This window comes from Oratosquilla oratoria, chromosome 41 (genome assembly GCF_046742065.1).
Source record: "Oratosquilla oratoria isolate Oo_2021 chromosome 41, ASM4674206v1, whole genome shotgun sequence".
In the NCBI taxonomy this organism is placed as follows: Eukaryota; Metazoa; Arthropoda; class Malacostraca; order Stomatopoda; family Squillidae; genus Oratosquilla; species Oratosquilla oratoria.
Window position 1 is genome coordinate 28,846,778 of NC_134817.1, and position 23,356 is coordinate 28,870,133.

At 39.5% G+C, this 23,356-nt stretch overlaps 2 protein-coding genes across 4 annotated transcripts in view; one reads left to right on the forward strand and one right to left on the reverse strand.

The window, feature by feature from the left end:
* Positions 1-23,356, forward strand: part of LOC143021091 (uncharacterized) — a 66,362-nt gene that overhangs the window by 8,296 nt on the left and 34,710 nt on the right. For 2 of the 3 annotated variants that reach the window (XM_076178367.1, XM_076178365.1), the window contains exon 2: positions 20,124-20,720. In XM_076178367.1, the coding sequence (XP_076034482.1) occupies positions 20,124-20,720 (597 nt within the window). Of the gene's footprint in view, positions 1-14,209; positions 14,803-20,123; positions 20,721-23,356 lie in introns of those variants that run through there. The other variant, XM_076178366.1, reaches the window with a different exon arrangement.
* Positions 10,557-13,542, reverse strand: LOC143021093 (uncharacterized). The gene is made up of 2 exons (XM_076178368.1): positions 13,051-13,542; positions 10,557-11,726 (listed from the first exon to the last, which is right to left on the reverse strand). Exons 1-2 carry the CDS (start codon positions 13,175-13,177, stop codon positions 10,909-10,911), a joined length of 945 nt encoding a protein of 314 aa, XP_076034483.1. The 5' UTR covers positions 13,178-13,542; the 3' UTR covers positions 10,557-10,908.

Sequence of the window (23,356 nt, forward strand, 5' to 3'; positions counted from 1 at the left end):
TAGCTCCAGTGGGAAATGCTAAGAAAATGAGAGTGATGAGTGAGGAAAATGGAGGAGAAATAAGGAAGGATGAAGTGAAGGCAGTTAAGATGATGAAAGCAGGTAAGGCACCTGGTCTGGATGGATGCCATGCAGAATGTCTAAAAAAAAAAAAGAAGGTACAGTGATGGTGGACTGGTTGGTGAGGTTATTTAATGATTGCTGGAGAGAGGGTAGAGTGCCGGAGGATTGGAGGAGTGCCTGTATAGTTCCACTTTACAAGGGAAAAGGGGACAAGTGTGAATGTAGTAGTTTCAGAGGGATTAGTTTGTTAAGTGTAGTTGGGAAGGCTTATGGGAGGATCTTGATTGAGAGGATTAGGAGAGGAAGAGAGGGAGTAATTTGTGAGGAACAGTGTGGATTTAGGACGGGTAGAGGTTGTGTAGATCAGATCTTTGTGGTAAGACAGATATGTGAGAAAGCTATAGGAAAGGGTAAGGATGGTTTTTGGACTGTTATGGATCTGGAAAAGGCTTACGATAGGGTAGACAGAAAGGCACTGTGGGAGGTTATGCAGATATACGAGATAGGAGGAAAGCTTCTAGGAGCTGTCAAGAGTTTTTATGAGAGTAATAGAGGTTGTGTCAAGATTAGAAATGGAGAGAGTGAGTGGTTCGAGGTAAAGGTGGGACTTCGTCAAGGATGCGTTATGTCGCCCTGGCTGTTCAACTTATACATGGATGGGGTAGTGCGAGAGGTAAATGCAAGGGTAGTGGGTCAGGGATTGGAGATGGTTCAAGAAAATGGAGAAAAGTGGGAGGTGAGCCAGCTGTTGTTTGCGGACGACACTGCGCTTGTGGCAGGATCGGAGGAGGGATTGAGGAAGTTGGTAACAGAGTTTGGGAGAGTATGTGATAGAAGAAAGCTAAAGATAAATGTGGGTAAAAGTAAGGTGATGAGATGTACAAGGGGGTGAAAGTGGCAGTAGACTGGAAGTGAGCATAAAGGGAGAGCGACTGGAGGAAGTGGATAGTTTTAGATACTTGGGTGCAAATGTGGCAGGAAAAGGTGGAGGTAGAATGTAGATTGAGAGAAGCAAGTAAATGCCTTGGTGGATTGAAGAGTGTAATGAGGAATAGACATTTGGGAATGGATGCTAAGAGGAGACTATATGAAGGAGTGATTGTGCCAACAGCACTGTATGGGGCAGAAACATGGAACATAAGAGAGGAAGAGAGAAGGAGTTTGAATGTGTTTGAGATGAGGTGTCTGAGAAGTATGATGGGGGTTACTAGGCTAGATAGAGTGAGAAATGAGGAGGGGAGAAGGAGAACAGGAGTGGAAAGGGAGTTGGGAGATAGGGTTGATGAAAGAGTATTAGGATGGTGTGGACACATGGAAAGAATGAGTGAAGAAAGACTAGTAAAAGATGTATGGAAGGCAGATGTGGAGGGGGTGACCAAGAGGGGACGTCCTAGGATAAGGTGGATGGATGGGGTGAAGGGGGCTTTGGGGAAGAGGGGAATGTCTGTTGAGGAATGATGGGAGAGGACAGAAGACAGGGGTGAATGGAGAATGGTTGTGTATGGATGATGTTGTGATGCAGGAGGTGGAATGGGCGGGGGGATGAGGTAGTATGTGTGAGCAAAATTTGACGCAGCCCAAAGGGATTTCTCCCCGTCTTCTCCTTTTATGCATGGGGGGACGGAGAGGGAGGAGGGTCGCCGATTTAATGAAGCGGCCTTGCTGTGGATGTGCTGTGTCTTGCGACACTGCTTCTGACCCAGGGCAGTGGACAAGGTGCAGGGATGACCCGTCATCCAGGAGGTGCTAAGATAAGAGGGAGGGTGGAGGGGGTGTGGAGTGTATTTGAGGATGGAATTGGGTGGGAATGATTTTATGCCTTTTCCTTTTTGACTACCTCCCTTGTAAGGGGGAAAAAGCCTTAGTATTTGTATGTATGTATTTCTATTTTTGTGTGTGTTTATGTGCGAATTTGCTAAGATGCGACATTAGAAATATTATAATTGATTAAAATTGTGCGATCTGTTCGCTAAGATGCAATTTGCCCCAACCGCATTTCAAGCAGTGCGACAGATGCTAAATTCCTCTGTCTGTCGGCAGGGGGCCGCTCACGCCAAAGTTTACAGCCCTCGCATGTGTTAAAAAAAAAAAAAAAAAAAAAAATAGACCACTATGCTGCAGCTTTTCAATAAACCGCCTGTGCAACTATTGACAGCAGAGGAAGTGGATGACCCTGAAGCCATAGTAGAGGAAGTGGATGTGCACAGACGAAGATGACGAGTGACTGTGAGGGACTGTGAAAAGTGAGGGGGTACCGTGTAAAGTGTTAATAGGTGGTTTATTTACACTACCTACACCTGAATGTTACATATATGTTTAGAACAGCGTTTCTCAACCTTAGTTCAAAATGTATATTGTTCTGATATTCTTTTTTTTTTTTTTTACTTTTTCCGAACTCCATTATGCTACATTTCTTAATGTTGAAGTCCACTTCCCACTTCTGACTCCATTTCCAAACGTTCTGTAGGTCTCTGTAGTGATTCGCAGTCCGTTTCGGTTTTCACTTGCCTCGACAATTTAGCATCGTCTGCAAAGAAGCTCATGCAACATTCCACATCTTCCTCTATGTCATTCACATAAATTGTGAACATTATTTGAGCCAATACAGATCCCTGTGGAACTCCACTGATCACCTCCTCCCAACCTGAACACTTTTCTCTGAGTGCTACTCTCATTTTCCTACCATGCAGGAAATACTCCATCCATTTTAGTAGGTTGCCTTGTATCCTTCCTATGATTTCCAATTTTTTAAATAATTTTTGTGTGGAACTTTGTCGAAGGCAATTTTTAAGTCTAGGAAAGCACAATCAGCCAATCCATCCCTTGTATTATATATATTAGTTTTGAGTAGAAACAGATTAAGTTTGCGGCACATGATCTCCCCTGTCTGAATCCAAATTATCTTGGGTTTATTATATTGTTTTCATCCAGGTGTTTTACCCATCTATTATTATTGATAATTTTCTCATAAATTTTGGCTACAGTCCTTGTTAGGGAGACCGGTCTGTAATTAGTTGGTTGTTCCTTGTTTCTTCCTTATATATTGGTACAATGTTGGTATTTTTTAGTCCTTTGCACGTTCAGGCGTCATCACACTGGGCTATTTTTCCTCTGGCTGTTGCAACAGATTTGTAGCCCGCTGGTTTCGGGAAGGGATCTGATATGCTACAGGAAAATAATGTTCCTCCAGCATTTCAAATGACATTCCAGTGATTTTATGGTGGAAAAAAGTGCTGATGGTACCGTCGATTGATTGGGGGTTGGAGGAAAAATAGCCCAGTGTGATAACGCTTTTAGTCTTTGCACTTGATGATGCAAAACACTCCCGCCTGATCCTCCGGATTCTCGTTAACCTTCACTCTGTTTAGGGTGCCGTGCAGGGTATTGTTTAGCTTGTGCGCCACGTCACGCCACTCTTAGTATCCTTGCCGTGACCTCCGACGCCGCTTTCACTATACAGTGATGTCCATCACTTCATCAACCGGTTGGGTACACTGGCATTCCTTAAAGGGTTATCACATTGGGATATTTCCCTCCAGTCTCCGATTAATCGGCAGTACCTCCCACCCCTGCCCGAGCGGGTTAGGGCGTCGTTACTTTCGGCGAAGGTCGAAGTGAAGGTGGTTCGAACCCAGCTACCGGTGAGGTTGAACCAAGGGTATTGTTGATTAAATTTCACTCTACAAAATCCTCTATAAAAGGCATCAGCCTAGTCTTCCCATAGGGGGGAGTTTGTGACGTTAAACCATATCATCATCACCCACCTCCAGAACTTTTTCCGCCGTAAAATCACTATACTATATTGCTTTCTCAACAAAAATACATAGAAAGTCCTTTGATATGCTGGGATTTTTTTCAGTATATCAGATTCCTTACCGAGAGCTGAGGGCTGCAAATCAGCTCCAACAATCGGAGGAAAATAGCCCTGTGTGATAACCTCTTAACAAGTTGATGAAATACTCGGATATTGACAAGGAATATTATTAAAGTTCAGTTGGTTTACATTACAAAGGATAAAATTAACGCATCTATTCCTACACGCATAGTTTTATTGACTCCGCTGGGAGAATTTTCAGATTGACCGATGGGCTTGTGTGGAGATCCACCAACAATCTGAAGCCGTTTAGATAATATATTTGATAAAATTTGTTGTCTGATTGATAAGGCCAAAAGTCTTCATAACGTCTCATCAGTGTTCCCTTGCATCTCAACTTGAAACAATTATATTCTATTATCCTTGAAAATATCCGTCGTCACCTCACACATAATTGACAAACATTCTGCGTCATTTACTACTCGTTGATGTAATTTTACAGAATTTTAACATGCATATTAGAAGTCTATCCTGCATTCGTTAAAGGTTTCACAAAAAATGCAGCATTCTTTAAATGGGCAGTCGTGGTATAATTCAGTCCATAACCACCACGCCTTAAACCCTCAAGGATTCTGCAGTTCATAGTTTTATCATGCCCTCTAAAAGGGAGTTTAAAGAAAATATTCTTTGTACAATATTTTTGCCATATATTCATTGTGTTTTGCAACCGAGAGCTCATAGAACTTTGTTATATCAGTTAGAGTTATGTCCACTGTCTAACAACGATGAATAAGTCATAACATTCCTGTGCCATACCAGAAGTCAGTCACGCCATTCTCCGTTCTTACAGTTCCCGGAAGCACTTAGAAAGCAGAATGAAGCGTTTTCTCTTGCTCTCCCGCTGGAAACCTCTATGTGAAAGGGCGGAAATTTAACACCAAACATGAATATCAAATATTACAGAAATTTATAGAGTGTTAGATGCCTTTTCCGATAGAGAAGATAACTAATGTATGGTCTCACACCATGTGAAAATAAGATACATTGTCACATTTTAAGAAGAGTCCACGGTACAGTCGTCCCATTGTGAAAATATCTCCTTAATTTAGATCAGTAGCTGAAAAAAATACGAAGGAACAAGACACATGACAACTTCAGACATAAAACAGGTGTTGATTTATTCAAAATGCAACCTTGTATGTGATCGACACCAATGTTCTCCAAGTTCATGACCGAAGAAGAATTATGCATGAAGATAAATACATGAAATTGTGCTTGCAAATCGTAGCACTGATCAAAATATTTTGAGTTTGGATAGGTTGCATAAATTTCCATAAGAAATAAAATAGCATGTAACATGCTGATGAATCCTAACTCCAAAGATGTTTTCAGCCCCCCGAGTTTTTCGTTCAAGCTGATGTCTCACTACGTGGCAGCCATCATGTTGGCTTTATCTAATCAGTGTGGCAAGGAAACGTCGGTTAGATTGTCTGATATGAGTGCGCTTTGTGATATTTCAAATATGTCGCATTAACCTTTGCATCACGTTTTGGTATGGTATAAGTGTCAAGTTCTTATACTAGACAACCAAATGTACCAGTAGTTACAAAACTTGCAACAACGCATTGTCTCAGTCTTTTTTTCGCCTCGTCATATGTGCCGCCATGACAACCTCAGCCTTATATCCGGTCTGTTGCACGCCGTCTCCAAGCAGACGACGCAGTTAATCTTGCAGCCCATGTTCTGCTTTGACCTCCCTCACTTAAGGACGTCTCTTTTGGAGATTACCCTGTAAATATTCGGTAGAGACAAGCCCACTTGTACGTGGAACCTTAGCCGGGGAAAGGGGGGTTAGGAGTACAGATTATTGTTGGAAAATGGACGTTATGTGCTGGCATTTCTTCAAAATGCTTTTCTTCACATTTTGCAATCTACATGATCTACAAGTGTGTGGTGTCCTGTAGATTCTAGAGGACATTGCACATGTTACATCTCATAGATACAGTTAACAATAAGAATAAATATTTCACTTTCCGTCGAACAAGAGGAGGGGTGTAGGGGAAAAGGATGCATTAGGAAAATGTTTCAGGGGATTAATCGAAATAATTTTTGTAGTGTGTAACCCATCAAAACACTGATGCATGTTCAAGCGTAAGTCAGTCAGCTAAATTACCTGGGCAACGTGTTGTACTGGTTATTAGATAACCATGTACCAGTAATAAAATGGAGCAACCTAATTGTTGATACTACTGGTAACGTAGAACCAGGTACACCAAGAATGGTACCAAAAAATACGTGTCACATTTCCTCCCCTTGAGATTCCAGGTGTCTGCCCCTCTCCATTTTAAGATTATAATTTTGTATTTTGTCACCACTACTTTCACAGTCGTAATTATTGAAAGAATTCATAAACCTAAATATTCTTACCACTTGCAAGCAAATTTAATCTCTTATTTCAAGGAACAAATTTAATTCAATTCAATGTATATATATATATATATATATATATATATATATATATATATATATATATATATATATATATATATATATATATATATATATATATATATATTGGGAAGGCCGAAAGTGTTTTAAGTCGTCGAAGGTAATAACGAGAATTTTGTCACAAGTTTACAAAATTTCTATTTCATTTATCCAGTTTGGCCTCCTCACAGAGAAAAGGAAATAATCCTGACATTTCCTATCAACTCGCGATTGCTTTTACAGCTATTTATTTTATTGCATGTATAGATTAAAGAATACATTCCCAGTTAGTTCCTTCCTTCCCTGGGCGGAATTCCTTTCTATTACCTCCTCAGAAAGCCAAATCATCCCGTTTGAGAACTGGCACAGGGTGAAGGAAGCACCTCAAGGTTCCCACGCCCTTCCGGAACCTTCCATGCTGCCTTGGACAGCACAGCTGCAGTGGTGGTGGTGGTGGTTGGAGGGAGTAGGGGGAGACCTTGAATTGTGGCTCTCCTTATGTGCAACATGCTCACGCATGCGACTAGCTGCATGACTCCCTCGGTAAATGCGCACCTCTTTTGTTTATACCAGGACACAGACACACACTTTCATGCCAGTTTACAAGATGCTTGTTGTGAACAACAGATGCTATTTATTTTGTTCAATGACAGACAAAATTGAAGATAAAGGGGAATGGGTCACACACATCTAATAAACAAGTTAAGATATGGCGATAACAAGAATTAAAGATAAGGGCCACCAAATATGGAAAGAGTTAAAAAGTTAGTGAAGGATCAAGGTGCGTCCAGACAACAATATCACGTCAAGAATAAAAACAACCCTCCAACCCTGTACCACGTAGTCAAAGGATAAATTCACATTGCCGTTCAAAATGTGTCTGCTTTAAACGGATAAGCTCTTTGCTGCTTAAGTTGTACATGCATATATATATATATATAAATGTATATATATATATATGTATATATATATATATATATATATATATATATATATATATATAATATTATATAATATATATATATATATATATATATATATATATATATATATATATATATATACAGTATATATATACCATAAGGCTTCCCCCCCCCTTACAAGGGAGGTAGCCAAAAAACAAAGGCATATAATAAATAATAATAAATAAGATAGATAAACAAACAAATGTCGGCGAAAGTAGGGAATCACGTAGTGTTCGTATTCTTATGGAATTTTTGCCTCATCATTATTCTACGTCAGACTTCGTTGCGTACCAAAAGATCAGCCAGCATTCATCATCACTGCACACTACATGCACAGTGAGGGTGTACGTCTGTTCACGACGATGCTCAGCTCCAAGTCAAGAGTGGTGTGCTAAGCCGTGGCTGGTCGCCACCATACCTCTCGCAGCTGGAATTGGGCGCCATTGTTCTTCGCTCACAACATGGCAGGCAGGCATGGGCATGATAGGTTAGATGGAGGAGGGTGGGGGTTTAGTGTAGAGAAAGTTTGAAATTGAAGTTGATATAGGCAGACCCACTTGCTTGGTTGCCTTGTCATTTTTCTTTTCTTTTCGATCACTCACCGGTGGCGACCCTGATCCTCTTTTTATACTGGCTAATGGTAGACGAGTTGACTCATGTATGTGCGTGTGGGGGTTGGGAGGTTCTTGTAACTGAATGCCGTCGAGCTTTAACCAAAATATGTAGAGGACGTCCTCGGGATTATTATTATTATCATTATTATTATTATTATTATTATTATTATTATTATTATTATTATTATTATTATTATTATTATTATTATTATCATAATTATCGTTTTTATTATTATTATTATTATTAGTATTATCATCACCATTGCCATTATTATCAATTATAAGGGACGTAGGAAGTAATTACGTCTCCAGTGTGGATGTCAAATGACGAAATCGAGTCTAATTTCCATCTCATATCCCCTGGTTGCCACCAAGTTATTCTATTCAGCTTTGCAGCATCCATTCCCTATAAAAGAGGACATATTGATCTCGTTGAAACCCTTCTATACCGAGTATATTTTTCCATACTGCACTGGAATATTTCATTCACCCCGTGGTAGCCCCGGTAGCGATGGTGTTAAATAAAGATGCGATTAACGACGAAATGCTTATGAACTAGTCGAGACGTCGAGTGTTACCAGAGTAGTATTGTCTATTGACACCTTACTGAATGCTGTGCTTGATGAATTTGTTTGTTGCATTGCAAAAAAAAACTAACTTTATTTTTACTCTTTTTTCAGCAATAATTAGGGTTTCTATTCCTGGAGATAATATCGAACCGAAAAGGTAATGTCATCTAGGTTGAAGATTTAAAAGTTATAGTTATCAGAACTCTGTTATGATGAAAGATTACGTAAAGTACACTGCAAAATAAATAAATGTAAACATATTGTGATTAACTACCCTCCCGAAAAAATAAACCAAGAAGTGAAAATTCTTGCATGCAAGAAACAAAATGTCTCATCATTTCTTCTTGCTCTGTATATAGAAAATATGTAATGTAAACATACTATATTACCACATCCATGGTAGTTTCTATTTCAGGTTTTGCTTGCCCCCTTTTTAGAATAAGAAATAACTTAAAGAAAACTAGGACGGCTCTGGAACATCAGCATTATAACACATTTTCTCCTTTGGCTGGTATGCATTGTTCACTATTATGTTCAGACCTGCCTCTGCATTATTTCATTTTCTTAAGAAATGTGAAATGTACCTATTAGGATCGGTTCACACTATACGGTTCATCTTCGTACGGTTACGTTTCGTTTGCGTTCCGTTACATTGTTGTTGTGTTCACCGCACTATACGTCTAGGATGCAGTCAGTCGGCTGGTAGCTGTTGCTCCGGTATGGCACCAAGAAAAATCTGTACAAAGGAGATTACTGCCATAGCCCTTGTTTTAGATGAAGATGAGGGAAATAAAATTAAACCTAAAAAGAAAAGGTTATGGGTGCACAACTGCCAAAGTTACAAGTTGAATTTTGGACTCAACAAGGAATTAGAAGATAGAATGAAGTTTTATCATTATTTCATAATGGAGTCCCACTCCAACTATGTGACTCGGAAATTTTATGAGGATATGATCAAGAGACTACTTCACCAAAGGAGAGATCACCTGTTTGCTTGATGTTAGTGGTATACCAATTTTATTACACAAATAGCCACATAAAAATCTAGCACACAAAATCTAAAGACAAAGTTCTTCCTCCCAAAATTTAATTAAAAATTTCCATTGACCGGCACGAGGGAAATCAAATTTACTACCATAACTATCGTGTCTACAGGAAAAAAATTAATGATTACCGGGACTTATTTTCATGATTACTTAAAATGATAGACATCAAGGACCTTTCATAATAAACTGAAGAATGTTATATTAACACAAAGATAAAAAGTTATGCACTTCAAACTTCCAAGTACAGTAAGCCCTCCATAAATCGGTTATTTATAAAACTGATAAATCGGACTCTATATAGCCACCGGGTTATTTTCATATAAATCGGACTATGGCGATATATGCGGCGCCGTCCGGTATAGTTTCCCGCCAAACCAACCACCCACGCTGACGCACATTGCTTCTTGGTCAGTTCACGTTATGTCGCCATACCAATTGGGTGTACGGTCATTTGGCCGATCCTCATTTATGTTATTCGCTGTCCTATTTGTACTTCGTGATGGCTTCCAAGGCTGTGCCTTCTACATCGTCCATAAAAGGAAAGTTTCAGCATGAGTGAGAAATTGAAGATGATCGAGTTGTATGGAAAGGGTACCAAGAGGTGGGGGGGGGGACCTCATGACCCAATTCGACGTTAAAAGATCGACTCTCCATGACACTTTGCGGGGAAAGGACCGAATAAGGAAATTTGTACAAAAAAAAAAAAAAAAAAATGAAGGTGGATAGGCACAGGAAGTGTTTCGCTCACGAAAACACCATGAAAACTTAGACGAGGCAATTTATAAATAGTACGTGCAGCAGCTTACTGAGGGGGCTTCCTGTGAAAGGCCTGGGCATTCAAAATGCTGCACAACGCTTAGCAAACCACCTTGGGGTCTAAGATTTTAAGTGCAGTGATTGGCTGAGGCGATTCAGGAGACGCAACGGCTTGAGGAATCGAACAATCACATGCGAGCTGCTGGACGCTGATGCTAGTGCTGTGGTAAGTATAGTTTAAAATTACAGTTATTATATGTAGTATACGTATGAAATTCGGATACCAAAAAACGTTTAGTGATTTTGCGTGTGTAGCAGGATAAATCGGATCCTCGGATATTTCGACAAGGGGCTCCCCCAATTGTTCTGATTTATAGAGGGATTACTGTACTCTTTCACACAAATTGGCACAATAATTTTTCCTAAATAACATTATACTACCATGATTGCAAGAACATTTTATTGAGTTACTGGTACAATATTTCTCATGATTGCCTAAAATAATTAAGGTGTCTAGTACCTTTCCCAATAAACTAAAGAATAATTCATTGCCACTTATTGTAGACAAAACAGTAACAAATCATCATGTCATCATTACATAATGTAATCCTGGGCATCTGAGCTACAAGTAGACGAAGTATTTCCCGGTGACGGGGTTGAGGCTTGATTTTTTGTCTGTGTTCCTGTGTTGAATGGCACTCGTGTACGAAGTTGTTTCATTTCTAAGTCAGAGACAACTGAAAGCACTTGTGTTTTACATATATTTTTATAATAGGGTGTAAATGTTTTTACTGTTGCAGTCATACTTTGGAAGAACAAGTCCATCGAGTCTGTAGACTTCTCTTGTTTGTCACTGTTGTTTTCCACCAAATATTTAATCAAAAATGATGAAGCTGTTTCAGGTGAGCTTACGTGCTTACTAGATAAAGATCTAACTTTGGCTTTACTTTTCATGCAACTCTTTAACGAGTCCACTTCGTGACGTGTTGGACATGGATTTTCACATTGTTCCTGGTCTGTAGCGCCCGGTATATCTTCTCTTTGCGTATTCCCTGTTCCAGGTGAGCTTACGTGCTTACTAGATAAAGATCTAACTTTGGCTTTACTTTTCATACAACTCTTTGACGAGTCCACTTCGTGACGTGTTGGACATGGATTTTCACATTGTTCCTGGTCTGTAGCGCCCGGTATATCTTCTCTTTGCGTATTCCCTGGTCCAACGATACTACCATCTTCAAGGTTGCCCATGGTGTCCCTTTCACGTATATAAGGTTTCACAAAAGAAATTTCGTCAGCGTATCTCCATTTAGTTATGCTCACTGCTTCCTGTCCATTCTTTGTTGTGCATCTTTTCAAATGTCTTCGATACTGGTTTCTAATAAGTGAGGTCCATCGTAATTTGCATTCCTGGCCTGAAAATGATAAGAACTCATTCAGTATTTTCATACTTATCAACATTTTTATCATATGAAACTTAGACTCACTACGAACAAGAATGATAAACCGACGAGAAAATATACTGGTTTTGGATAGCCTCTTACTACTATCCCACACACACACACACACACACACACACACACACACACACACACACACACACACACACACACACACACACACACACACACACTTTCTCTGTTCACTGGTTGCATCTTTATTTTGTTCTCCAGTTCCTTGCGACCGGCGATAGCTATAGAACCATATCGTTCTGCTATCGTCTTCATTGTCCAAGAAGTACAGTATGTGCATGTGAATCTTCAGGCACCACCACACAGTGGTTCACTGTTTCATAGCTATATACTTCTGTTGTCTTGCTTGCAGTCGTGAATGCCAATTACAAATTTGAAGTGGTTGACATAGGTTCATACGGGAAGAATAGTGATGGAGGCATCTTTCATTCAACGCTCGGTGAACAGTTTGAACAAAAAAGGCGTTCATAACACCCCCTCTCACACAGCTATCTAACTCATATTGCATTGCATCTTACGCCCGTAGTTGGAGATGAAGCTTTCCCCTTGAAAACGTATCTCTTGAGGACTTACCCCTGTTCACAAACCAGTGATGATGATCAAGAAGGCTCTTTCACGTGCAAGGGGGGTTGTAGAATTTTTGGGATGATGAGCCAGAAGTTAGAATATAGCAAAGGACACTGAAATTGTTACCTGATAATGCATATGTTATATTTGCCAATTGCATTTTGTACAACTACTTGCGTGTCAATGGCCCTGATGTTACAAGCATGAATGTCACAATGCAAAGTCTTTCGAGGATATTAGACAGGAAGAAAATGCTCCACAAGTTCCATTCATTGTTAAAGAGATATTCAGAGAAACTTGAACAGTACGGCTGATTATCTTCCATGGGCTTAAACATGATTAATGGATGAAGATAATGGACATAGTGTAGAAATGAATACGATGCAGATAAGAAATGGAAAGGGGATATAGAATGACAAGGGAAAAGATACAAATATGGTGTGATATTGTGAAATGAAGTTTAGTATCCTTCCTGATTTTTCCCAATTAAATTCCATGTCTTTTCTTTCACATAATTGTCAGTGTATTTTTTGTTGTTCATGTCATAGAGCTCTTCGTAGACTCTGACCAGTTCTATTAACTTTTCGTCGTTCATGACAACTTCACTGTGCAAAGCCAAAAATTTCCAGACTGAAATTTAATTGTGACCTCTCTCTTCTGTCACTGTTACGTGACTGATAGGTGACATGTTCACACTTACGACTGGATACGGAACACTTCCGTTGCGTATACGTTTCGTCCGTCAGATTTCTTCCAGATGTATCCAATACGTACGAACGGAGGCCGTACGGAAGACTAACGGTAGACGGAACGTATGTTGTGAACATGTATTTCAATATAAAAATATATTACGTACGAAAGCCGAACAGTACAGTGTGAATCGACCATTTCTCTTTGGACCAGTCCGCCACAGTGGTTATATAAACAAATGCTATTGAATATTTTAATAAAACAAACAAACAAACAAACAATAGCATTATGAAGTAGGCGACATAGGCAGTTTTGCATCGGCTCCACAACTATTGAACGAATACCTACTCCCCCGACTATTTTGATGAGGAGACTGCATCGTCATACGTCTGGCGTCTGCGCAAACTGGTCCGTCTACTTCGAGACCCTGCATGCTCAGCTCCGAGTCGAGAGCGGTGTGCTAAGCCCCTGATGGTCGCCGCCGTATCTCACAGCTGGAACCAAACGCCATTGTTCTTTGCTTGCACCGGTGACGACCCTGATCCTATTTTTATGCCGGCTAATGGTATACAGATTGACTCACATGTATGTGCGTGAGCGTGTGTATATCGGGGGGAGGTCTCTGTAGATGTCCCTTCTGAATGCCGTCCAACTTTAACTAGAATAAAATATGAAGAGTGCGCAACGCAGCGGAGGCAAAAATGCCGTAGACAACCTCGACATTTTTCATTATTTTTTTTGTCATTATTATTATCATATTTTCATATCTAGGTGGCGATTTTACCATTATTATGTTTTCATATCTAGGGGCGTACAAAGTAGTTGCAGAACGTTAGACGTACCTCTTCAATTTGGATGACCAATGACGAAATCGAGTTTAATTTCCATCTCATCTCGAAACTGGTTACCAACAAGTTGTTTTATTCAGCATCGCTGAATCCCTTCCGTAGCAAAGATGTTATAGATATCTCGTATAAACCCTTCTATACTGAGTAGCGCTTTTTTTTTTTTTTTTTTTTTTTTCCTTTCTGTACTGGGGTACTTCATCCCCGTGGCAACCATGATAGCGATGATGTTAGATATACTGTATGTGTAATGTCATACGTCTGGCGTCTGTGCAAGCTGCCCCGTCTATATCGATACCACCTGGTTGCATCTTGAAGGCCCGTCCACACTGTGCACCATGACCATGGTGGTGTTAGTGGCGCTGTTGAAAATGAAAGTTTTCAATAACGCCAGCGTACTGCTGAATTGTTGAAAATCAAGGTTTTCAACACCGCTAGCGTATTGCTGAGCTGTTTTCGGCAGACTCGAGTTGATGGGCATGCTGATGTCGTCAGTGCCACTTCATCCTTTGTGAAGGGAACACGTATGCGTCACGGTCTCCGTCATGGACACTTTTGCAAGCCCCATTGAGTGGACCAGAAGCCACACCAAACATTTTATAGATTTATTAAAGCAGCATCCCTGCATATGGAACCATAAGAGCAAGGAATACAAAATGAGGCACATAAGGAGTGCGAGTTTTGCTTATATGAGAAAAAAACTGTCACCCATTCTGAACCGTGACATAAAAAGTGAAGATATTATGAAAAAAATGCATACCCTGAAGTCACAGTATCAGAGGGAGCTGGCAGCAATGAAGGCATCGCAGTCTGACGCAGGCATTGATGATGTCTGCAAACCGAAGCTGTGGTGTTTTGATGAACTGCGCTTCTTAGGTGAGGCAGACATACGTGCGTCCGCCTCCATTACTCAGAAGGTAAGTATACCAGTATCACACACACACACACACACACACACACACACACACACACACACACACACACACACACACACACACACACACACACACACACATATATATATATATATATATATATATGTATATTATATATATATATATATATTATATATATTGTATATATATATAATGTATATATATATATATATATATATATATATATATATATATATATATATGCTAGTACAAAATATAGTTACCTGCAGACAACATATTTTGACGCTTTTCATGCTGCCAACACTGGTAACACATTTTCAAGATATAACGCTTACCATTCAAACTTGTTCCATCTTTCTGTCTCAACCTGAGTATGTATGATAATATTATTATAATTATTAATTATAATAGTAATGATAATAATAATGATAACATTTGTGCGTGCGTGGAAAGTTTGGTGGTGATGGTGAAGAGACAAAAACATTTGAAGGACTGCAAGAGACCGTAAATGCTACACTAGGCAGTCCCATACCCATTGCCACCTCACATCCCCATCCATGAAGTTATCTAACCACTTAACACAACTAGTATTTTCAACGCTCATTACATGGTTACTAAGTCTGTTGGTAAACTACTTCTTGGATATTTCTTTCTTGAATCTTCATGTCCAATTTAAATCCATTACTGCGAGTCCTACCATGTCTTAATATGATGACCTTGTCTGCACCACCCTTGTTAAAACCCTTAACAACTTGAACGTCTCACGCTGGCTGAGCGGGTTTGGGCGTCGTTACTTGCGGCGAAGGTCGAGGGGATGGCAGTTCGAATTCTGCCACCGGCGAAGTTGAACCAAGAGCATGATTAATTAAATTCCACGCTACAAAGCCCTCTGTGAGGGGCACCGTTCTAGCCTTCCGATAGGGGGAGTTTGTGACGTTAAACTATATATATATGTATATATATATATATATATATATATATATATATATATATATATATATATATATATATATATATGATTCCTGATTACTACGAAGCAGCCAATCAGGATGATCGCTTCACACGACACCATCCAAACAATCAGAAATAAAATAGTATATAAACATCACACACACACATACCCAAACAATTAGCCTGAAGATGGTCTCCAGAGAAGACCGAAACGTTGCAACCTCATACGGACAGCTACTCAGCAAACTATCAGTCCAACACCGTAAATTAGCAAGAGAAATTGTTCTTAACAAAAAGATAAACAATGCAGAAACAGCAATATTATTTAATCTCGTCTGTCAACAAGAGAATATATATATATATATATATATATATATATATATATATATATATATATATAATATATGCAAAGTAGACCACTTGGAAAAAGAAACTAACGAAGCAGAGCGCTTTCGTATATTACACATTCAGTGCAAAAGGTACTTTTTGCACTGAAGATGTAATATGCTTTTGCACTGAACATGTAATATACGAAAGCGTTCTGCTTCGTTAGTTTCTTATTCCAAGTGGTCTACTTTGCATAAGTGAACACACGTACCCGTGTTCTTATTAGCACACACACACACACACACACACACACACACACACACACACACACACACACACACACACACACACACGAGCATAGCTCCCCTTCCCGTAAAATACAACTAGGTAAATACACACAAACACACACACACTTATATATATATATGCGCAATTTTTGTTTGTCTATTTTCAGATTACATAAGTGCAGTAACTGTTTCACAAATATAAGTTTTACAAATTCTATATAAATGATAATAGTATAATAAATCTAATTAGGCAACTATGATGTATGGTGTTGTGACCAGGGCCTCTGTGCTATGCCTTATTCTCTGAAGGATTCCATAAACTCTTCTTTGATGATTTTTGCTTTTTCTGTGAGCTTTTGTCGTGTTCAAGATCTTGAACAAAACAAAAGCTCACACGACGTAAGCTAACAAGACAAAAGCTCACTCTTCATGGAAAATAACGACAAAAGTTCACACTTTTTGTATTTTTCTTTTTAAATTACCTTTATAAAAAAAACTCGCACTTTTTTTACATTTTCCTTATTGGATTAATTTTTACATTATACATACATCAAACTGTATAAATACACAATAAGAGATTGAAAATAATCACTCTATTCTGGTGCAGTCGCCCACAACACTAGGAAGCTGTCCATAGGCCTACGCCCAGCTAATAGCTGTCTTTATTTGCATGAAAAGTACTACTGGGGTTGCATTTCTTCTTTCAAAATTGGTATATATATGTATATATATATATATATATATATATATATATATATATATATATATATATATATATAATATATATATATATATATATATATATATATATATATATATATATATATATATATATATATATATAATATATATATATATATATCCTCTACAAGACCTCTCTCTTCTAGAAATACATTTAGGTTTGGGATAACTACTGAATTTAGTAAATTGTTAAATAGCATCCAATGGAACAAACCAAACTCACATCCTTAATGACAAATGTCAAAATTCCGGTTTTTATATATTTTGAACCAAATATTATTCTACACATGATATTTTTAATATTTGTTCACATATTGCACCTCATTTTACACATCTAAACAGTTAATCCACCAGAGTTGTTCACACCTTCCTAAATTTAATTAGTTCCTGTGTTACTGAGTGATGAATAATTTGAATTGTTTTCACCTCACCTTCTTTACCTAATTGACCTCTCTCACCTCACTTCACCTAGTGAAGTACAATGAGCAAGTTTCACCAGTATATAATCATGCCAAATCTGAGAATCACTTAAACAATCATTCAGGATGGTGATCATCACAACCAATAAGGGAGATACCAAACTTCTCCTGGATGGATATCTATCTGAATAAAATGAGCTACAATAATAACTGGATCAGTTGGCAGTGGAATCGGCAGAGATCAGCTGGTATAAGGGTGCATTCACAACGGATGATACATACGAGAACCCACGGCAATGTATAAACAAGATAGGAGTTGAGGTTACATAGCTACTAACGTCCATGAAGGTAGTGGCAAAGCAGTCAAAAACTCGGCCCAACCAGATCCTTACACAGGCTCTCCTTGCAGCCAGTGAGCAAGTCTGTGCTAACATCTGGAAAATCTAAACCTGTAAGTGGGAGCTTCATCGTCATCGCCATAGATGTCAAGGATCCAGCCGCTCTCCGAGACCTGGTCATCCCTGATGAGTGGACAACCACCGGTAGACCAGAGGCCATTCATAATCCCTGATTCTGGCCCTGGGCATCATCAACGTGTAGTGTATTCTAGTTAGGACCAGCTCCGTCACTTAAGGCGGTCTTACATTTGGTTCCTGTATGGTAATTATTGTATGAATCCCAGCATTTTTGAGCAGTTCTATGTGGTACGTGCCCCGCTTGGAAAGTCTGCAGTGTCTTGTGTAGGTGCTCTCCTTTCTGGGAAGAGTACACAGATCTATAAAGAGCTGCTTCAAGTAGTTCTTGACAAGATTGGGGTCATGCACATTTACCCTGACGCTCTTGTTGTTACTGATTTTGAGCTCTATCCAGTCCGTGGCCTTGGTGCTTGAATCTCATGTAACAACACAGGGGTCCTTCTACCACATAACCCAGAGTACATGGAGGAGGATTCAAACACAGGGGAAGACAATTGCAATGTACCAGTGATGGTGTCAAGTATTTCTGTGGAATGCTTGATGGCCTGGCCTGGCCTTCCTTCCAAAAAACCAGGTACAAGGGAGCAATTTTTATTTGAGGGAACGCACACCTAATGGGACGGAGGATTTGATCGACTGCTTCGATCCCATGTATGTAAACTGAAGATTCCGTCGTGTTTAGTAAGGACAAGTGCAGCCTGGATATACACCACTACTACTTATCCGGAACATACCCATCTGGAATTTGCATCAGGTCACCTTGGAGGGGCAGGACAATGCAAACAATGTATATAAGGGCTGGAATTCGTCCTCCCAGCTCACCGGGGACCACCGCCCATCCTGGACTGATGTGGATGGTCTCCGTCGAGACTATGCAATAGTCAGCACACAGCTACTGCAACACAACAGAGGGCAGACGATTGCAAACCACATGCGGCGCAGTTATGTGGAGTTTGATAAGCGCCTAAAAATCCTGTGCCAGGAATTAATAGCTGGGCGTAGGTCTATGGAGGACTTATATTACCGTGGGCCACTACATCAGATTGGAGTGAATATTTCCAATGTCTAATTGATGTATGTATGATATAAAGTAATTTGATAACGAGAATATAAAAAACGTGGTTTGTATGTATAATGTAAAAAAGAATTTAATAAAGAAAGTATAAGTGAGCTTATATCGTGTGAACTTATGTCGCAGAATCAGGCAGTTCAATGTCCATTGCCACTAATCATCCCCATCCGTAAATTTATCTTTCTAACCAACCGATAGTTTCAGCGCCACTACCATTGGGTCTTTGTATATTTTCTTATCACTATTTTCATTGTCTACGTTCCCTGCGCAGGCAGGTTTGCAGTGAAGATTTCTTTTTCTCCACATGAGGTTCCAAATTAATTGGACTTGGGAAAACACAGAACTTGTTGACCATGCTGCCAAACGCATATTCATGTACTCCTGAAACACTCAGGAGGATATCCGTTGTTTGTTCTTGGGCATCATAAAGTACCTTTTCGGTGGCATCATTACCAACAAAAACAAATGGTAGATTAGTGTGGCTTCCATGCATCTGTTCATCTTCAGGAAGACCGATTTTTTCCCCTTGGTTTGCGGGGCTGGTACCCTCTCAGACCTCAACATTGCGGGTGGTCCGGAACAGTATATGAATGTAGTATGTCACAGAGGTGTCCGAGGTGACCAGAGGTCGGGGGCAGTTACACAGAGTAGGTGCCCTTTGTAACTTCCGTGCCGCGGCCAGGTTTCGAACAGACGCCGAAATACCCACGCACTAGACAAGGATAGTTCCATCTTGCAGTCGAGCATAGTTGGACCACACGTCCTCATGTGAGGTTCTCCCTATTTGCCCCCAAATCTACATATGTGAAGTCATAGCGTTCACTAGTCATAAGAACATATTCCGTGTGAACTCCTATAATTGAAGTAGTATGATCCACTCTCTTTTGGAGGCCGTATGTGTTTGCCATCCACTGCTCCAACACCGTGAGAGAAATTCCACTTCTGCTTCACAACCACATTCCATTCTACAGAATTTGTCGGCATTTGAAAAAATGGGACATGTATTTTTAAGATATTAGGAATAACAGTAAAACATTCTTAATGTGAATTGAATTTATTTTATCCGCAGATCAGTGAAATGACACCTCAAGCGGAACGTAATAAGGAAGATGTTGATGTTGCCGGCATACGTGCTCCCTCCCCAGTGTCGTCATCTTCAAATGTACCCAGCCCGATTCTTGGCTTTCCTGTCCACCCTGCGCCCTCACCTTCGCCCACCCCATCTAGTAGTAGTGTAGGATATGGTGGGTCTTCAAAGAAAAGGAAGCAAGAAGATCATGTGTCCAAAACTCTCGAATGGACGAGGAGCAGTACATTATATTTTATCGAGTTACTAAAGCAACATCCGTCCATCTGGAATATTAAGTGCAAGGAGTACAAGATGAGGGACATCAAGATTGCAAGCTTGGAAACTATAACAACAGAATTGTCGAGTTTTATGAACTGTGTGGTGCGTGATGAGGATGTAAAGAAAAAACTACACACACTAAAGTCACAGCTCCTCAGGGAAATGTCAGCCATGAAAGCATCAAAGAAGTCTGGAGATGGCACTGAAGATATCTATTTTCCAAAGTTGTGGTGCTTTGATGAGCTGCTTTTCTTAGCTGAGGGAGAAGTCATACGTGCATCCACGTCCAACTCGGATGAAAGAGAAACAACTCAACAAGTAAGTTCACAATTTTATTATGTGTACACCAGCATGAATATAATTACCATACAAATTACAATAAAGCTAAGCCAAATATTATATTTCTTAGATATATATATATATATATATATCTATATATATATATATATATATATATATATATATATATATATGTATGTATGTATGTATATATATGTTTGTGTGTGGGTAATATACTGTACAGTGCAGCTCAATACTCGAACGCAAAAGTTCGACCTGGTACTCGAAAAAATATCCGGTACTCGAACGTCCCCATATGTAAACAAAGGCACCTGGCCTCTCCTTCCCCGCCGCTGCCAGTTGTCCTGCCGTGGTTGTGAGAACAACATTCTCTTGCATTCTGTCTGTGGTTTTTCATTTAGAAACTTACAATGGCACCAAAGAGGCTTATTAGTGGTGAAAATAAGCCTAAAAGGAAGAATGTAGTGACGACCATTGAACGGAAAAAGGAGATTATTGATAAATATGAGAAAGGAGCAAGAATCACCGATCTTGCAGCTGAGTATTGTATGGCGAAATCTACAGTAGCCACCATACTGAAGAACAAGGAGGCCATTAAGGGAGCTGATGTGGCAATGGGTGTGAAAAAGCAACTTAAGCGACCTGCGGCAGTAGAAGAAATGGAAAAATTGTTGATGGTGTGGATAAATGAAAGGCAGATGGCTGGTGATTCTATGTCAGAGGGCATAATTTGTGCGAAGGCTAGGCGGCTCCATAAAGATCTTATTTGTGATACTACCTCTGACTCCAGTGAAGATTTTAAAGCTAGTAAGGGGTGGTTTGGGAATTTCAAGAAGAGAACTGGAATTTACTCTGTTGTGAGGCACGGCAAGGCCGCAAGTGCTGACAAAGTTGCCACCGAGAAGTTTGTGCCTGAATTTAAGAAATGTGTGGAAAAGGAGCGCTTAAGCCTACAACAGGTGTGTATATGTGTGTGTGTGTGTGTGTGTGTGTGTGTGTGAATAGAACACAGGTCCAGGGATATCTGTATATTTCAGCCACTATCTGTGGTCCTCTTCAGCAAATAGATACAGTGAACTGAAAACAAAAATATATAAAAAGTAAGAATCTATATTTGGGGAACAAAGAGACCTTCATGTCACATGCCCTTGATGAAGTCGGGTGATAAGATTTGCACATATTAATTTCGGAAGCAGTAGCTTTGGAGATTGATTTATTGACTGCCAACCAAGTGATGGGATCAGGTGACCATTGACCTTTGGAAGTATTAGAGTTAGGTAAATACGTAGTTAAGTGAAGGCTCAGTTATTTTTCTTCTAAAACTACAATGCGATTCAATAATAATCGCAGCGTTTTTCCAATCAATACGATGGCCCATCTTGCTAGAGTGAAGAAACACTTTAGTTCGGTTGAGCGTATGTGATGGAGTTTTATGGTCTTATATTCTTGTAGATAGATCTCGCCCCGTTTAGTTGCAGTACACATTTACGCCCCTTCACACACTTATTTACTCTTTCCGTATCTAGATTCTAGCGGTCCGTATCTTTTCATTCTTGCTATTGTCATGATAACTTAAATTGTTTATTTAGATGTGTGTGACCCATCACCTTTTTTCTTCAGGTTTGTTTGCCATTGAACAAAACTAACAGATTTGTTAGGTTCATAACGAACATCTTCTCAACTGGCAAGAACGTGTGTTTGTGTCCTAGTAACAAAAAGAGAGACGCAAATTTATCGAGGAAGAGTCATGCAGTTAGGGCATGTTTGAGCATGTTGCTCATAAGGAGACCAGAGGTGGACGTAGAGATATTTCAACTAACCCATCCAAATGGTCAAGCCTAACGTTCAGTGGTGTCGTAGGCCACTGGTAACATTCGACGTCTTGACTAGCGCCATTTCATCGTTGCACATATTTTTATTTAACACCATAGCTATCGGAGTTGCTACGGGGATGAATGAAACATCCCAGTGCAGTAAGGAAAAAGAAAGTGATGTTCAGTACAGAAGGATATGATATAACCCCATAACTACGGAAGGGATGCTGCGAAGCTAAATAAAACAACTTTGTGGCAACCAGGATAGAGAGAAATGTATCAACAGTACGGTAGGGGAGGTGAAGCTGTTGTTATCATTATTTATCATCATCATAGGTCTCCTTCGGTCTAGCTGACTATAGGTTATATCCTACGTTACTCGTAGTTCACATTGATATTATTATGGTCATATAGTCTTCGAATTTGAATTGGCAAGAGGAAATACAGAACTAGGAGATAGGGTAGCTACATATTGACCAAAGCAAATTATACAAGACTGAATAAATGTTTTGATGAAACTGATGAAAAAAGAATTGAGACAAATGAATCAGAGAAGAAATTAGAAATCTTTCTGAAATTGTACAACTTGGTGTGGAAAAAGATGTGCCAAATATGATGGGAAGGAATTTTGAAACCCAAAGTAATTAACAGGTGTGAGACAGCAAATAATTAGAGATATAAGGCATGGGGAAGGTGGAGATAGTAAAGGATCGTTAAAACAAAAGGATGCAAGCGAATCGGAATTGAATGCACAAAAATTAGGGTGTAATTGACAAATGTAAACACTCCTAAACTGTGTAGGTTTATAAACAAAAATGGAATGAAAATATGTAGCACAAT